The sequence below is a fragment of the Dipodomys ordii genome, unplaced genomic scaffold (genome assembly GCF_000151885.1).
Source record: "Dipodomys ordii isolate 6190 unplaced genomic scaffold, Dord_2.0 Scaffold82, whole genome shotgun sequence".
In the NCBI taxonomy this organism is placed as follows: Eukaryota; Metazoa; Chordata; class Mammalia; order Rodentia; family Heteromyidae; genus Dipodomys; species Dipodomys ordii.
The window spans coordinates 12,356,427-12,369,869 of NW_012267298.1; the positions used below are offsets into that span (position 1 = coordinate 12,356,427).

The window sequence follows — 13,443 nt, forward strand, 5'->3', positions numbered from 1 at the left end:
GTGAGAAGGGTCAGGGCTCAGTGTGAGCAGGGTTAGGGCTCAGTGTGAGCAGGGTCAGGACTCAGTGTGAACAAGGTCAGGGCTCAGTGTGAGCAGGGTCAGGACTCAGTGAGTGAGAAGGGTCAGGGCTCAGTGTGAGCATGGTCAGGGCTCAGTGTGAGCAGGGTCAGGACTCAGTGTGTGAGCAGTGTCAGGCCTCAGTGTGAGCAGGGTTCAGGGCTTAGTGTGTGAGCAGGGTCAGGATTCAGTGTGTGAGCAGTGTCAGGGCTCAGAGTGTGAGCAGGGTCAGGGCTCAGCTCAGTGTGTGAGCAGGGTCAGGGCTCTGAGTGTGAGCAGGGTCAGTGCTCAATATGAGTAGGGCTCAGTGTCTGGCTGGGACTGTGTGTCTGGAGCCAGAATCTAGTCTGGTCTGGGGCTGGTCTGATCTGAGTCTGCAGCACTCTGTGCTGACAGCATGGACTCTCATGTCATGCCTCCTTATATTTCCAGTGGCCCACACCTGTCTTGATCCCATAGCCACTGCTGGGCCTCTCCTGTTGATGGAGCTCCCATGATCCTCGATGGTCTGACAGAGGGCAACTGCTGCCCATAGTAGGAAGTCCCTTGGTGGGTGAGGAGAAAGGGTGTTGCCACTTACAGTGGGTGAACCCAACACCACTACCCTGATCCCCAGAAGAGAAATCTGCCCTGGAGACAGCATCCAGGTGGTGGCGGCCTGTGACCTCAGCCTGGACAGCATGCAGCGAACCCAGATACCCGGAGCCGCCACACTGCTTTCTTCTGTGAGAACTTGAGGGGCGGGAAGCCCCACCCCATGCTGACATCACCGCCACAAGCCACAAGATGGATGTCAAAGGGCAGTTTGGGGGACAGGCCACCAGATATAGTGAGGAGGGGATTCCAGAGAGAGGATATAGAAAGGGGGTACCACAAGAGCCACGGGGCAAGGAAGCACTTCCCAGAATGGAGGAATGACTGGGCCGGCCTGTCGGGAGACCTAGGACCACAGAGGGGCCTGAGGAGACCTTGGCCAGGAGAGAGGCCTGGGTGGAGAGGCCCACACAGAGCCGAGAGACCTGCGGAAAAGCCTGTGAAGTGTGGAGAAGCCTGTGAAGAGCCAAGAGGTCTGCAGAAATCACAGAGGCCCGCGGAGAGTTGGAGAGGCCTGTGGAAAGCGGAGAGGCCTGCGGAGAGGTGGAGAGGCCCCTGGAGAGCAGAGAGAACTGTGGAGAGGGGAGAGACCTGTGGAAAGCGGAGAGGCCTGTGGAGAGGTGGAGAGGCCCCTGGAGAGCAGAGAGGCCTGTGGAGAGGTGGAGAGGCCCCTGGAGAGCAGAGAGGCCTGTGGAGAGGTGGAGAGGCCTGTGGAGAGTAGAGAGGCCTGTGGAGAGGCACACAGAGATTTAAGAGACTCAGAGAAAGGTAGAGATGCCTGCGGAGATTAGAGAGGCCTATGGAGAGCTGGAGAGGTCCATGGAGAGCAGAGAGGCCTGAGGAGAGCAAGAGGCCTGCGGAGAGGTTCACAGAGATCTGAGAGGCCCGCGGAGATGAGAGAGGCCTGTGAAGAACAGAGAGGTCTGCAGAAAGCAGAGAAGCCTGTAGGAAGGAGGAAAAAGTGGGGGGAAAGCTTGCCCCCTTGGAGGTTGCAGCTGCTCCTAGTTCTGAGGTAACCCAGGACAGGATTGCAGACTGACTAATAAAACTCCTTTGTCACCTTTAACAGTGCCTCTGTGGATTTCTCACTCACAGGTTATCACACTGCCAATGAACCCAGAGAGCAGGAGCCACCGCACTGCTTCCTTTGACCTGACTGTGCCTCTGCCAACTCCTTTCCCTCTCCCCTCAGTGGAGCTGGCCCTCAGAGAGACTTGTGCCCATAGGGTTCACATCCAACCCCATCGCAGCCCTGCCTGGCAATGGGAACCACTTCTTCCCCCGGGCAGGGCTTGGCAGAGTCCCTGCAGCACTGGCTCTGCCATTGACAGGGAGGAGCTGTAAAAGAGGAAGGCCATGAATGAGAGTGAGGAATGAATGAAGGAGGAAGGACATGAGAAAGGAGGAAGGGGAGGAAATTAATGAATGATGGACAGGGAATAAATGATGGTGGGAATGAATGAATGATAAATGAACAGGGGAATGAGTGATTGATGAATGAACAAGGAAATGGATGAACAGGGAATGAGGGAATCAACAAGGAGGGAATGGATGAATGAGGAGGGCTCAGCCCTGCAGCCCAGCTCCTTTCCTCCACCTTTTTCTCCTTCTCCCTCCTTCTCTCCCTCTCCCCATTCTTGGTCTTCTATTTCCTCTCATCCTTCTCTCGCCTCCACCTCGCTCTCTGTACCACACAGGCTCGGGCGCTGCCTGCTTCTCTCCACAGGTGCAGCGGCACTGACGCAGGCAGGCAGTTACTCACCGCCCTCTGCTGACTCACCTCCCAGGTATCCAGGCCTCCTCAGCAGCGGAAAGAGGCTTTTGTGTCTGGGAACCTTGGCGTCAGCCAGAGCAAGAGCAAGAGGCAGCCAAATGGAGCCCAGGGACACAGGGCTGCACGCGGGCGTGTGCCCTGAGCCCTTCCCAGGTGCCACACCTCAGCTGCCTCCTCCACCACCTCTGTGAGCCCCGCCAAGGGCTCTGGGAGGGAGGGAGGAAGTGAATGGGGACAAGGGAGGGCCGGTGCCAGGAGTACCCAGGACCTCCGGGGCCTGGGAGACAGGTCTGCTGCAGCAAATGAGGCATGCCCAGCAGAGACTGGAATAAGGTCTCTCTGAAACTCAGCTGCTACCACACCCTCAGCGTTCCCTTTCCCCCTGGAGTACTGGAGAGCAGACCAATACCCCACACCCCATGGCCTGTGAGTCCATCACCAGGCACCACGGTCACCTGGTAAGTTCCAACGAGGACTGAAGGGAGCCAGCCTCAGGCTCCCCAACTGGTTATATGTCCTCCTTCACAGAGCTTTGCTCCTGCTCTGCTTGGGTTGATTCTTGTTAGGCTCCCCACTCCCCCCGCAGCCCTGTGGCCTTGGGCCACGTGTGTTGGGGACCACTCTAAGCCCTGATGGGCACAGCCATGTTTCCAGGAAGCCCCGTCACCAGCAGTTCCTCTTCAGAGGGAGAGGAGAGCGGCCAGAGCCCAGGCGCCACTTCCTCTACCATGTGGGGAGGCAGGAGGCAAGGGGTGCCGGTGTGGAGAGCCGGTCCTGTGGGAGATAAGCAGACTCCCCAGCCCTTCCTCCCGGGGCCTGTGTGTGTCAGGACCTGCTTCAGGCCCTGAAACAAAGGCAGCAGTAAAATAAACCCTTCCTGGGGAGGCTTTGAGCCCACTGAGTGCTGCTCCTCCCTGGGACGTTTGCGAAGTCCTTTACTGCCCATCCTGAAGATCCTTCTTTCTCCCTGTGTGGGTCGTATGGCAGGAGATGGGCCAGTCTGCTGGAAAGCCAGCCTACAGACCCTGTGGCTAGGGCCTCTGCTTCGCACCCTCTAGACCTCTAGGTTCCCACAAAGTGGGAGAAACTCCTAAATAAGGTGGTCCGGCTTGGGGACCAGGGAGCAGGCAGGCACATCACTTGGTGAGCACACATCCAGGGGACCGTGTCCCCTGCACGCAGCCAAGAGTCCCTGAAGGGTGCCAGTGTATGCGGTACACGCTCTATAAATGTTGAGGGTAGAAGTGGAGGGAAACAACGCAGATGGGAGACATCAGGCCCCATCCCCCACGAGGGGGTACAGACCGCTGAGCTCTGCAGAGAGGGACCAGAGAACCCGGCAGGAGAGGGCAGGGGAGCCGCAGGGGACCTGTCCCCCACATGTGGTGGCCTTGGGGTGCTAGAATAACAGCAGTGCCCTCAGGGGTCACCAAAGCTCCCCTGGGCAACACTTGGGCACAGAATCCAAGGCGTGAGGACACCAGGATGGAAAGACACCTCCAGGCATCTGTAGAGTGTTCTAGAGGAAGCAAGCAGATGCGCAGGAGCCACGCCAGGAGCCAGGGTGGGCATGTGGCTGGTACCTGGCTCTTTCCTCACTAAAAATCCACCTTCTCTGCTGACCCCGAGGGGCAGTGATGGGCCACAGCGCGACTTGGGAGGCGGGAGCCGGGGTGAGCGGCGTGCCTGCCACAGCCCCTCCTGGCCTCAGGGCCCCGTCTGTGAGGTGGGCTGAGTGAGCTCACTCATAGGCCGCAGTGAGCCCCACACAACCTGTGCCCAGGAGAGCAGCCACATTCCAACAGAGGAACAGGCTCAGCTTGCCTCCTCCCCTCCACCCCCTTCCAGCCACTCACTTTCCCTCCCGGGGCCTCTGACCACCATCTCTAAGGTGGGAATACCTAGCAGAGGAGTCATGGAATCAGTGGGTGGGGAAGATTCTGGTTCTAAGCATGGAAAGACCTGGCCTCCACAGTCCTCAAGAAGGAAAGAGACCTCATCCAGGCAGCCCCAAGGGGAAACAGCGAGGTGGCTCTGTCAGAAGGACTGACAGATGAAGTGATGGATGGATGGATGGATGGATGGATGGATGGATGGATGGATGGATGGATGGATGGATGGATGATGGGTGGGTGGGTGGGTGGATGATGGATGGAAGAGGGGATGAGTAGCTGTGTGAATGAGTAGACAGCGAGGGAGGGAGAGAAGTATTTGTAGTGGGAAAATGATCAGATGATGGATGGATGGGTGGATGGAAGGCTGTGTAGAAGGTTGGGGGGATAGGTGACAGATGGAAAGACAGATGGGTGGATGGGCAGATGGGTGGATGGAGAGGTGATAGTGAATGAATGAGTGATGTGTGAGCGTGGCCTCACTGGCTGAGCCCAGTGATGTGGACATGCTGCGGTGTATTTTTAATTTCCTTTCACAGATTCCAGCAGCCTCCCATCTGTGACGAGATAAGATGGAGCCAGCTCCGGCAACGCCGCAGCAATACAGAAGCCAAAGCCTGAGAAATCAGACTCAGTGTTATGGTTTGGATGTGAAGCTCGTGGGTTAAAGGCAGATCCAATCACCCAGAGATGACTGGATGGAGAGCGCTCAGATCGAACGTGGATCTATGGATCAAATTATGGCACATTTGGAAGGAAACAGGTCACTGAGGACAAGGTCTTAGGGTTAAGACTGTCTCTGTGTCTTTCTCTCCTTCCTAGCCAACACACGGCGAGCAGTCACTGTGGCCTCCAACCTCTGAAACTATGACCCAAACGAATCTCCCCTGCTTTAAGTTGTTTGTAGCAGGTACTTTGTCACAGTAAGGAAAAGCTGACTGACACACAGACCCCCAAACGAATCTCCCCTGCTTTAAGTTGTTTGTAGCAGGTACTTTGTCACAGTAAGGAAAAGCTGACTGACACACAGACCCCTGCCACCTCTGACCAGCCTGATCCTGAGCACCATGTCCTTGGCCCCTGTCCTCACTCATGGCTGAGACCTATCTTCTGCCGAGCCTGGACCTCTGAGCTCATGGCAAACATGCCGGTGTTAAAGTCCTCTCCTCATTTGCCTCCTTCTGCTCTGGGACACGGTCCCCCAGGCCTGGTTTCTGGGGTTTTCATATAGCAGGTGCTTAATGGGAGGAAGGAAGGGCACTAGGGGCAGAGTCACCCCTGGGTAGGGTGGCCATCAGCAGCCTGGGACTGCACTGGCTCACTGCCCGTGTGTCCCCACTGGGCCAAGGACTCTAGGGCTCTGTTGTACCCTGTGGCCCCCTCCTGGTTTTTCCAGACATAAACTCATCCCATGGACTGGCACCCGAGTTTGGCGCACCTAGCCCACCCCACATGCCCAGTGAACCTTTGTGGATGGCACAAGGTAGTCAAAGATGTCAGTGTCCCCCCCCTCCTGCCGGCCCCCCGGGGGCACCGCCTCTGCTCTTCTAGGAAGGCCTTTCAGCTAGACTGGCCAGCAGGAGCCGCAGGGAGATGCGAGGAAAACAACAGGCATCCTTCCCTTCCCCCGCCCGCCCTCCCTCCATGTCCCGAGTGGTTTCTCAGGCCATGGTCCCAGGTCCCAGACTGACTCGGCCCTGGGCTGACCTTGCAGGGCTGCTGAGGGTGCTGCTGGCTCGTGGTGGCTCCAGCCTCTCCTCCTTGAGGACGGGGCTTCCCTGTCCTCACCTCGGAGCTCCAGAGCCCACTCACCATCCACCCCCCAGGTCAGGCTGCTGGTGGCCTTGGTTCCAATCAGGGTGCTGTGCAGCCACCACCCCCTCCTCCCCAGCAGACCCACGCGGGCAGGGCGCCCACGCTGCACTTTCTCCTCCCCCCCACCCCGAGTTTTCTAGTTTGAGGAACTGGTTTGACGTGGTGCAGGGGCACGTGAGGGCGGGGAGGGAGAGGGCGGTGAGGGAGGTCAGCCATGGGACAGTCTAGCAGGCTGGCAGGAAGGGGGCAGGAGGGGGGTGGGTAGAGGTCGTCAGCTGCTGCCGAGACTGGCACAGGATCAAGTACTGGGGGGGAGGGGGGCGCAGAGCTTTTAAAAACTCACAGTGACATTTTGATCCCATTTGCCAGCTGGGAAGCGGCCTGTCAGCTCACAGCACCACTTAATGTCTGCAAATAAAATCCAATCAATTAGAAACCTTGGTCACAGCAAGGTGGCTGAGGGGGGCTGGCTCCCCTCGAGAGGCAGCACTTAGCGGAATGTGCCCTGGTTGGCGGAGGCAAAGGGCAGAGCCTGGCATTTGTTTTTTTTTTAATTGTGGGGCTTGACCTCTGGGCCTGGGTGCTGTCCCTCAGCTCTTCAGCTCAAGGTGAGCGCTCTACCACTTGAGCCACAGCGCCACTTCTGGCTTTTTCTGTGTATGTGGTGCTGAGGAATCAAATCCAGGGCCTCATGCGTGCGAGGCGAGCGCTCCACCACTGAGCCACCTTCCCAGCCCCAGAGCCTGGCGCTTACAGTGTGGCACAGAGTGTGGCGACAGACAGTGTGGCCACGAGGATGGTATCCAGGGACCACAGGGGCCCTTCCTCCAGGGGTATTTACTGAGCACCCACTGGGGGGGAGTGGAGTGGTCAGATGAGGCTGGCCGTCACCGGCACCATGTGAGGTCATCAGTGTCTGGGGACCAGATGGTCCAAGGCTTCCAGGTAGTTTCCAGGATTCTCAGGTTTTCTATTAACTCTGCCAAAACAAAGAAGAGGACACCAGTGCTCATGCCCCTGGCACAAGCCTACTAGGCCTTCAGGAAAGCAGCCCTGGGTCCTTTCTAGGGGTCTGGCCAGGCTGGAGGGGCTGGCGGGAGGGAAGGGTCGCCAGGCGTGGGGCTGGTGGGGTCCTGCAGCCTCCTAGCACACACGTGTACACACATACACTGTCATCTGCATGTGGTCAGCACACACACAGGGTTCTGTGGAAGGGCCACTCAGAACCACCAGCACCCATGTGCTCAGAATCATCGCAGCTAAGGAAGGGTCTCCCCTGCGGCGGAATGGCCACCCCAAGGGCTACTGGCCTCACGTGTGTGGTGAAAGTGGGGTCCCACGTGTGGAGAGCCCTCCCCCAGCAGCCATCTTTCCACTCACCCCACACTTTCCCCGCTTGGGGCTCCTGTGAGGGCTGACGTGGTTCAGGCCTGCCAAGCTCCACCACATAAAACCACAGCCCTGGCCTCACCGTGACCTGCTGCCCAGGGGGCCTGAGACCGGGGGCACCCAACGCTTGGGGGGTACCCAAGCGCACTGCCTCTCAACACCTCCTGCTGGGGCAAGCCTTCAGCACCTGGGTGACACTTCTGATCTGTGGCCCTGCCACAGACAAGCTGCGTGCATCACACTCACACGTGCACACACACAAACACACACACCCATGACCCAATGACAGTGAGAGGCCCCAGGATCCAGGCCCAGCACTCATCCCCTCTGCCTGGGCCAGGGGGCAGCGTGGACCTGCCCTGAAGACCAGTGTTCTTGGGATGGGGCGTGTTGTCCTCCCCCTGAGCCTGGCCCGTGTCCTTAGGAAGACCTATGGAAGTTTCAGTTTCAGTCCATATTCGGCTGGCTTCACGGCTCTTGGGCCTGTGGCAAGGCAGAAGCATCCCAAGCATCCTGGTGGAAGGGCTGCTCACCCATGGCAGCCAGGAAACAGAAAGGAAGCGGAAGGGGCTGGGACAAGGCATTCCCCTCAGAGCCTGTCAGCTGACTTATTTCCTCCAACCCACCAGGTTCATTCAGCTGTGAACTCCTGTGCACATCCCCAAAGGCCCGGCTCCTGAGAGCTGTCAAGGGCAAAAGGATGCACGCAGGCATGCAGGTGTGCAGCACACCCTACCCCCAAGGGACTCCCAGGCCACACTGCTCACAGCTCTGCAGGCACTAAGCCACAAAGGTATGGCAAGAGGGTCTTGTTTGGCCCAGAAGCGCCTGAGCCTCCAAGCCACCCCCAGAGAACAGGCTGTCCTTCCAATAAGAAAACTGAGGCTCACCCAAGGGTGAGCCCACCCACATGCCCAGGGTGGGGCTGATGCCAGAGCCAGCCTCGGCCCCAAAGTGGGCCACGCCGAGCTGGGCAAGGCTCTCGACTCTGGGCCAGCTTCCCCCGCTGTCAGGCAGCCCAGCGATCCTGACCAAGGTGGCACAGGGGCGGGGCGGGGGGGGGGGAGCGGCTCTCCCTGAGCCAGCCCAGCCACAGCCAGCGGCCTCCAAGGACCTGGTCCTGCAACCTCCTTCCTGTCTATCCACCCCTCCCACTACCTGCTAACCCACCCACCAGCCACGGACCTGGGCTGCTGCCTGGGAAGAGCGCGTCTTTGAAAACATGGCAGGCACGTCTGCTCGTCCACGCCAGGCCCTCCTGGGCAGGGTCACCCTTCTCCAGCCAGATGCTGGCCACAGTGGTCTTCCCGCTCTGAAGAGCCTGCACGGGGCCGGCAGTGCAGACTGGGACTTACTGCCTAGCCTCTGCCAGGCGCCAGGACTGGGATCCTCAGAGCAGTCTTAGAAGATCAAGGAAGCTGCACCTGGAAGCCCCGATTCCCCGCATCCAGCAGTACCGTGCGCCCTGACAGTGGACAGCACGTGACTGCAGGCGGGGGGGTCTCCTCACCCAGACCCTCGGAAAGCAGGGTAAGGGTTGCCAGTCACCTAGGAAGCAGCCTGCAGGGCCCTGAGTGGCGCAGGAGCAGTCCTGGGGCGGGGGACAGGTGGGAGGCAAGCCGGAAGGAAAGGCCCTGCCGGTGGGAGGGAGCTGCCAGAGGGGGCGGGGCCTGGCGGGGCTGGGGCCGTGCCTCTCACTGTGAGGACACAGAGGCGCTGGCCAGCTCACGGTGCAGGGGGGAGTCGGGTGTTGTGGCATAGCTTGTGATCACGGCATTCAGGAGGCAGAGGCAGGGCTGCGAGCCTGGCTATTCAGCAAACCCCATTACTAAAAAAAGGGGGGATCAGAGGTGGCACTGCTCCCCAGAACCTCAAGAGTCACAGGGGAAAGGAAAGAGAGGTGGCCGCCCAGCACAGTGAGTCGGCCTCAGACTGAGAAGGGCAAGCTAAGGAGGCTGGTCCCACAGGAAGAACAGGTGTGCTCGGAGGCCGCTGGGGGTCCTGGGGGCACTCAGGATGCAGTGGGGAGACTGAGGGCTCAGCCAGCCCCCAGCCCGGCACTCAGGCTGAGCAGAGGCTCCGGGCCTCCACAGACCATGCGCACTGAGTCCACTCTCCACACCTCCAGTGCAGGCCCCGAGGGCTGCAAGCCACTCTGCGGGGAGGAAGGCCGCACAGCCTGGCTTCCTGCTCCTCCCAGGCCCCACAAGGGCCAAGCTGAAGGCTGTCCACGGCCGCTGGCTTTACGAAGTGCCAAGGCCAGACATCCCAGCATGGCGGGACAGGAAGGAGCAAGCCATGAGGTCGGTGAGGCTGATGAGTACGGACCTGCAGGGGCTCCGCCATGCCCCGCCCCCACCCGAGGGACCCATCCTCCCCCGTGTCCGGCACTGATGCCAAAAGGGCAACACCTGACCTCTGACCTCCCGCAGCGCCTCAACCTACCGCAAGTGAGCAGTCTCCTTAGTGATCGGGAACTGGCAGGAAGCACAGACGCAGAAGTGGGATGACAGCCATATGCCATGGGCCCCGGGTCCCAAAGAAGCAACACGGGGCTTTTGAAAAATGCTAGGATTTTATCACCTGCACACATGCACTAAGCGAACCCCCCGGCCCCACCCCGCACACACACAACGCGGGGCTGTGCTGGCTGTGACGACCTCCGTGCCTGGGCGGGCAGAAGAATGCCAACCGCTCCCAAGACCCCCCCCCAGCTCTCACCTGGCCCCAGGTCCCCAGTGAGAAGCTGGCAAACCCAGGAATGGGAAGCGCTGCCTCCGCTGCCATGCGGAAGCCCAGCGAGCCGCCACCCGCGGGAAGCACCTGCTTCCCAGAGGCCCCACCTCTGCAGGCCAAGGCCATCTGAACGTGCCAACCTCCCACCAGCAGGGGGCAGGTAACACAGCAAAAGCTACACTGGCTAGAACACTTGGGTGTGACAATTCTAGGAGCCCCACAACCGCGCCCTCTACAATCACAGAGTCGCGGGGACCGCGGCCAGGTGGGTGCGGGGACAGCCTCCATTGTCACCGGCTGCGGACGAGCAGGGCAAGGGCGAGTGGGTTGTGGGTGTGTCAGCGCCAGGGCGCTCCTGGAAGGCCTCGGGCTTGACCCCGGCCTGGAGAGCGGCCTGCTGCCGCCTCAGCTGCCGCCGCTGGCAAAAGGCTGAGTGCAGCACCCGCAGCTGCTCCGTCTCCTGCTCAGTGAAGCACGGCTGCTGCTCTGCAAAGCACAGCACGGCCTCAAAGGAGGCAGCTGCCTGCTCCCAGGCGGCCTCGTCCTCCCCGCTGTCCCTCTCGGCCTGCTCCCCGGGCCCAGTGGCCTCGGACACGGCCTCCCTCCGGGCGCCCCGCCCCCAGGCCTCGCTGTCCTGAGGCCTGCTGCCTGGGCAGGGCGGGCCTGCCTTCAGCCCAAGGATGTGGGCAAAGGCCTTGTAGTGAGGCTTGGCATTGTGGCACTCTGTCACCATCCCCACCACCTCTTCCGAGGAGCCTGTGGCCAGCGCGACCGCCGGCCACAGCTTCCTCCAGGCCTGTCTGAAGACCTGGCTGGGCACGGCCTCCCAGGCGCAGGCCACGCTGAAGATGGTGTCGTTGGCGCTGTGGCGGGCGTGGAAGCCGTGCAGGGTGACGGGCAGGCTCACGAAGTGCCGCATGAAGTCCCTCCGGATGCCCTGCTCCATGGGCTGCAGCAGGGAGGCCACGCCGGCGGGCAGGAAGATGGTGAAGATGTTGTCGGACACCAGCTCCGACTCAGCTGGGTGGGCCCGGGAGCTGTCCAGCAGGAGGACGGCCTTGCTGCCTGCGGGCAGCCCTATGGTCCGGAAGTGCTCTCTCACGGACGGCACGAAGACGTGGTGGAACCAGTCAGAGAAGATCTCCTGGTCCACCCAGGCACTGGCCTGGGCCCCGTGGGCCACGGGCAGGTGTTGGATGCCCCTGAAGGCTCTAGGACCACCCCCCTTCCCGATGGCCAAGGGCTTGATTCTGTGCGAGCCGGTGGCATTGGCACACAACAGGACGGTCAGCCGGTCCTTGCCCGGCTTGAGGCTGGGCACCGTCCCGCCATCTGTGCCGGGGCTGGGCAAACACCTCCAGAAAAGGCCTGTCTCGTCGGCGTTGTAAACCTGCTCTGGGGACAGCCTGTGCTCCGCGGCCAAGCTCCTGAAGAAACCGCAGAACTGCTCAGCCGCCTGGTGGTCAGTGCCCTGCTTCTCACTGGATGCATCCAACTTCCTAATGCCATGCCTGGCCTTAAAGCGCCAGAGCCACCCTCCGGAGAACACACAGGGCTCGGCCAGCTGCATCTGCTCGTACAAGTCCTTGGCCTTCTCGATGAGCATGGGGCCGGACACTGGCACGCCCTCAGCACGTTTCACCAAAAACCACTCGTACAGCACCCGGTCCAGGTGCTCCAGCTTGGGCGTGTGCAGGGTGCGCCGCTGCTCCAGAGCCTGGTTGGAGTCGGAGTTGGCAAAGAACCGGAGCAGCTGGGCCTTGTGGGCCTTGATGTCATACAGGGTGGACATGCCCACGTTGTACTCCTGCATCAGCGCCTTCCGGCTCTCGCCACGCTCCAGCCGAGTGCAGATGTCGATCTTCTCCCTCAGCGTCAGCACCACCCGCTTGCGCTTCTCCCCCCTGCCCTGCGCCGCAGCCTGCTTGGAGGCCATGGGGAGGGTGGCCTGACCCACGCCGTGGCCTCCGCTCCCCTCTGCCGTGCCTCTATCCTCACAGTCTGCTGAGCCCAGGCGGAGCCCAGAGCCCAGGCGGAGCCCAGCCTCTCCGCCGCCTGCTTCAGCTCCCCGTGGTGTCCCCAGTCCAGTGTGCATGGGCCTCAGCCCCAGCAATGCACTTGCTGCCCGTCCTCTCTTAGGGGAGATGGCCAGTGTTGACCTGCCCAGGTCTGCTTGGTACGCTGGACCCTCTGGCCTTCTTCGTACTATGCTGGCAGGGCTTCTCTCAGACAGGCCTGGGGTTGTGAGTTAATGAAGGGTTGGAGGTATGAGACAGGGTGTTCTCCGAGGCCTACAATGGCATCGCTCCCACCGCACTTCAGGAACTGGATAGCAGAGGAGAAAACAGACAGTTGCATGGGACATTGCTTAGACTCACCAGAAACTTCTGAAACAAGACTGCTGCTCAGCTTGGACTTGCTGCTCCTCACTCTCCTCACTGCTCAGTCTTCAGCCCCCTCTACGCCTTCCCCTACAGGGCAAAGGCCAGAGGCCAAGGCACCACAATCCCATGCCGCAGGAAAAGGCACACAGCCCTCACGACGGATCCCCCCCACCTGCCTCCCTCCCAAACCCCACTTCCTCTTGTAACCTTACACAGCAGGGGAAGGCTACTTAACCTGAGCAGCCTAAAATGGAACCAAGATGGCCAAACAAGACAAGACATTTATTCCAACGTGGCAGGCGCGTTTGAAGATGCACACCAGGCTTGTCAGCGGCTGGCTCATGGTGAGCCTGTTCTCAGAGCCTGAGGTGCCGGCCAGGGACAGAGGGAGTCAAGGCTACCCTGGAGGGGATCTTCAGTAGGAAGCTGAGGGGCTGGCAAGCTTCCTAGCAGGGGCTTGGCACCCGAAATGGGCTCCATGGCTGTTTCATGATGCCGAAAACCCTTCCTTCAGAAACGATTTTTTCCCTTTGTGTGTGGGGGGGGGATTTCCGGTTGAACTCTGGGCCTGGGCGCTGACCCACTTGAGTCACAGTGCCACTTCCGGCTTTTCTGCATGGTTTATTGGAGATAAGAGTCTCAAGGACTTTCCTGCCTGGGCTGGCTTCGAACCGCGATCCTCAAGTCTCAGCCTCCCGGGCAGCTAGGAGACAGGCGTGGGCCACCGGCGCCGCCTTGCAATGGCGGGGCAGGGGAGCGGGCGAGGGTCCCGTGCGGGGCCGGGCGCGCCGCGCCGGGGAGC

At 60.6% G+C, this 13,443-nt stretch overlaps 2 protein-coding genes and 1 long non-coding RNA gene across 7 annotated transcripts in view; 2 read left to right on the plus strand and 1 right to left on the minus strand.

Moving 5' to 3' along the window:
* Window positions 1–8,043, plus strand: part of LOC105992357 — a 14,219-nt gene extending 6,176 nt beyond the window's left edge. Inside the window, exons 2-3 of the long non-coding RNA XR_001175403.1 lie at window positions 236–249; window positions 7,967–8,043. This is a non-coding gene — a long non-coding RNA (uncharacterized LOC105992357). The remainder of the gene's footprint in view (window positions 1–235; window positions 250–7,966) is intronic.
* On the minus strand, window positions 7,962–12,334 carry Jrk (Jrk helix-turn-helix protein). 5 transcript variants are annotated; one of them, XM_013025202.1, is made up of 4 exons: window positions 10,243–12,334; window positions 9,967–10,076; window positions 8,707–8,986; window positions 7,962–8,004 (listed from the first exon to the last, which is right to left on the minus strand). In XM_013025202.1, the coding sequence occupies exon 1, from the start codon at window positions 12,191–12,193 to the stop codon at window positions 10,496–10,498; it is 1,698 nt and encodes a 565-aa protein (XP_012880656.1). In that variant the 5' UTR covers window positions 12,194–12,334; the 3' UTR covers window positions 7,962–8,004; window positions 8,707–8,986; window positions 9,967–10,076; window positions 10,243–10,495. The 5 variants fall into 5 exon arrangements, with proteins under 5 accessions (XP_012880656.1, XP_012880658.1, XP_012880655.1 ...); XM_013025201.1 differs by having other exon boundaries at window positions 7,967–8,046; XM_013025204.1 differs by lacking the exon at window positions 8,707–8,986.
* A 33-nt stretch (window positions 12,335–12,367) lies between these two features.
* Psca (prostate stem cell antigen) overlaps window positions 12,368–13,443 on the plus strand; it is a 9,339-nt gene continuing 8,263 nt past the window's right edge. The window contains exon 1 of the mRNA XM_013025206.1: window positions 12,368–12,985. Coding sequence (XP_012880660.1) covers window positions 12,902–12,985 — 84 coding nt within the window. The 5' untranslated portion in view covers window positions 12,368–12,901. The remainder of the gene's footprint in view (window positions 12,986–13,443) is intronic.

Coding starts and splice junctions, on each gene's coding strand:
- Jrk (XM_013025204.1), bottom strand. CDS start 12,193: ATGGCCTCCAAGCAGGCTGCGGCGCAGGGCAGGGGGGAGAAGCGCAAG.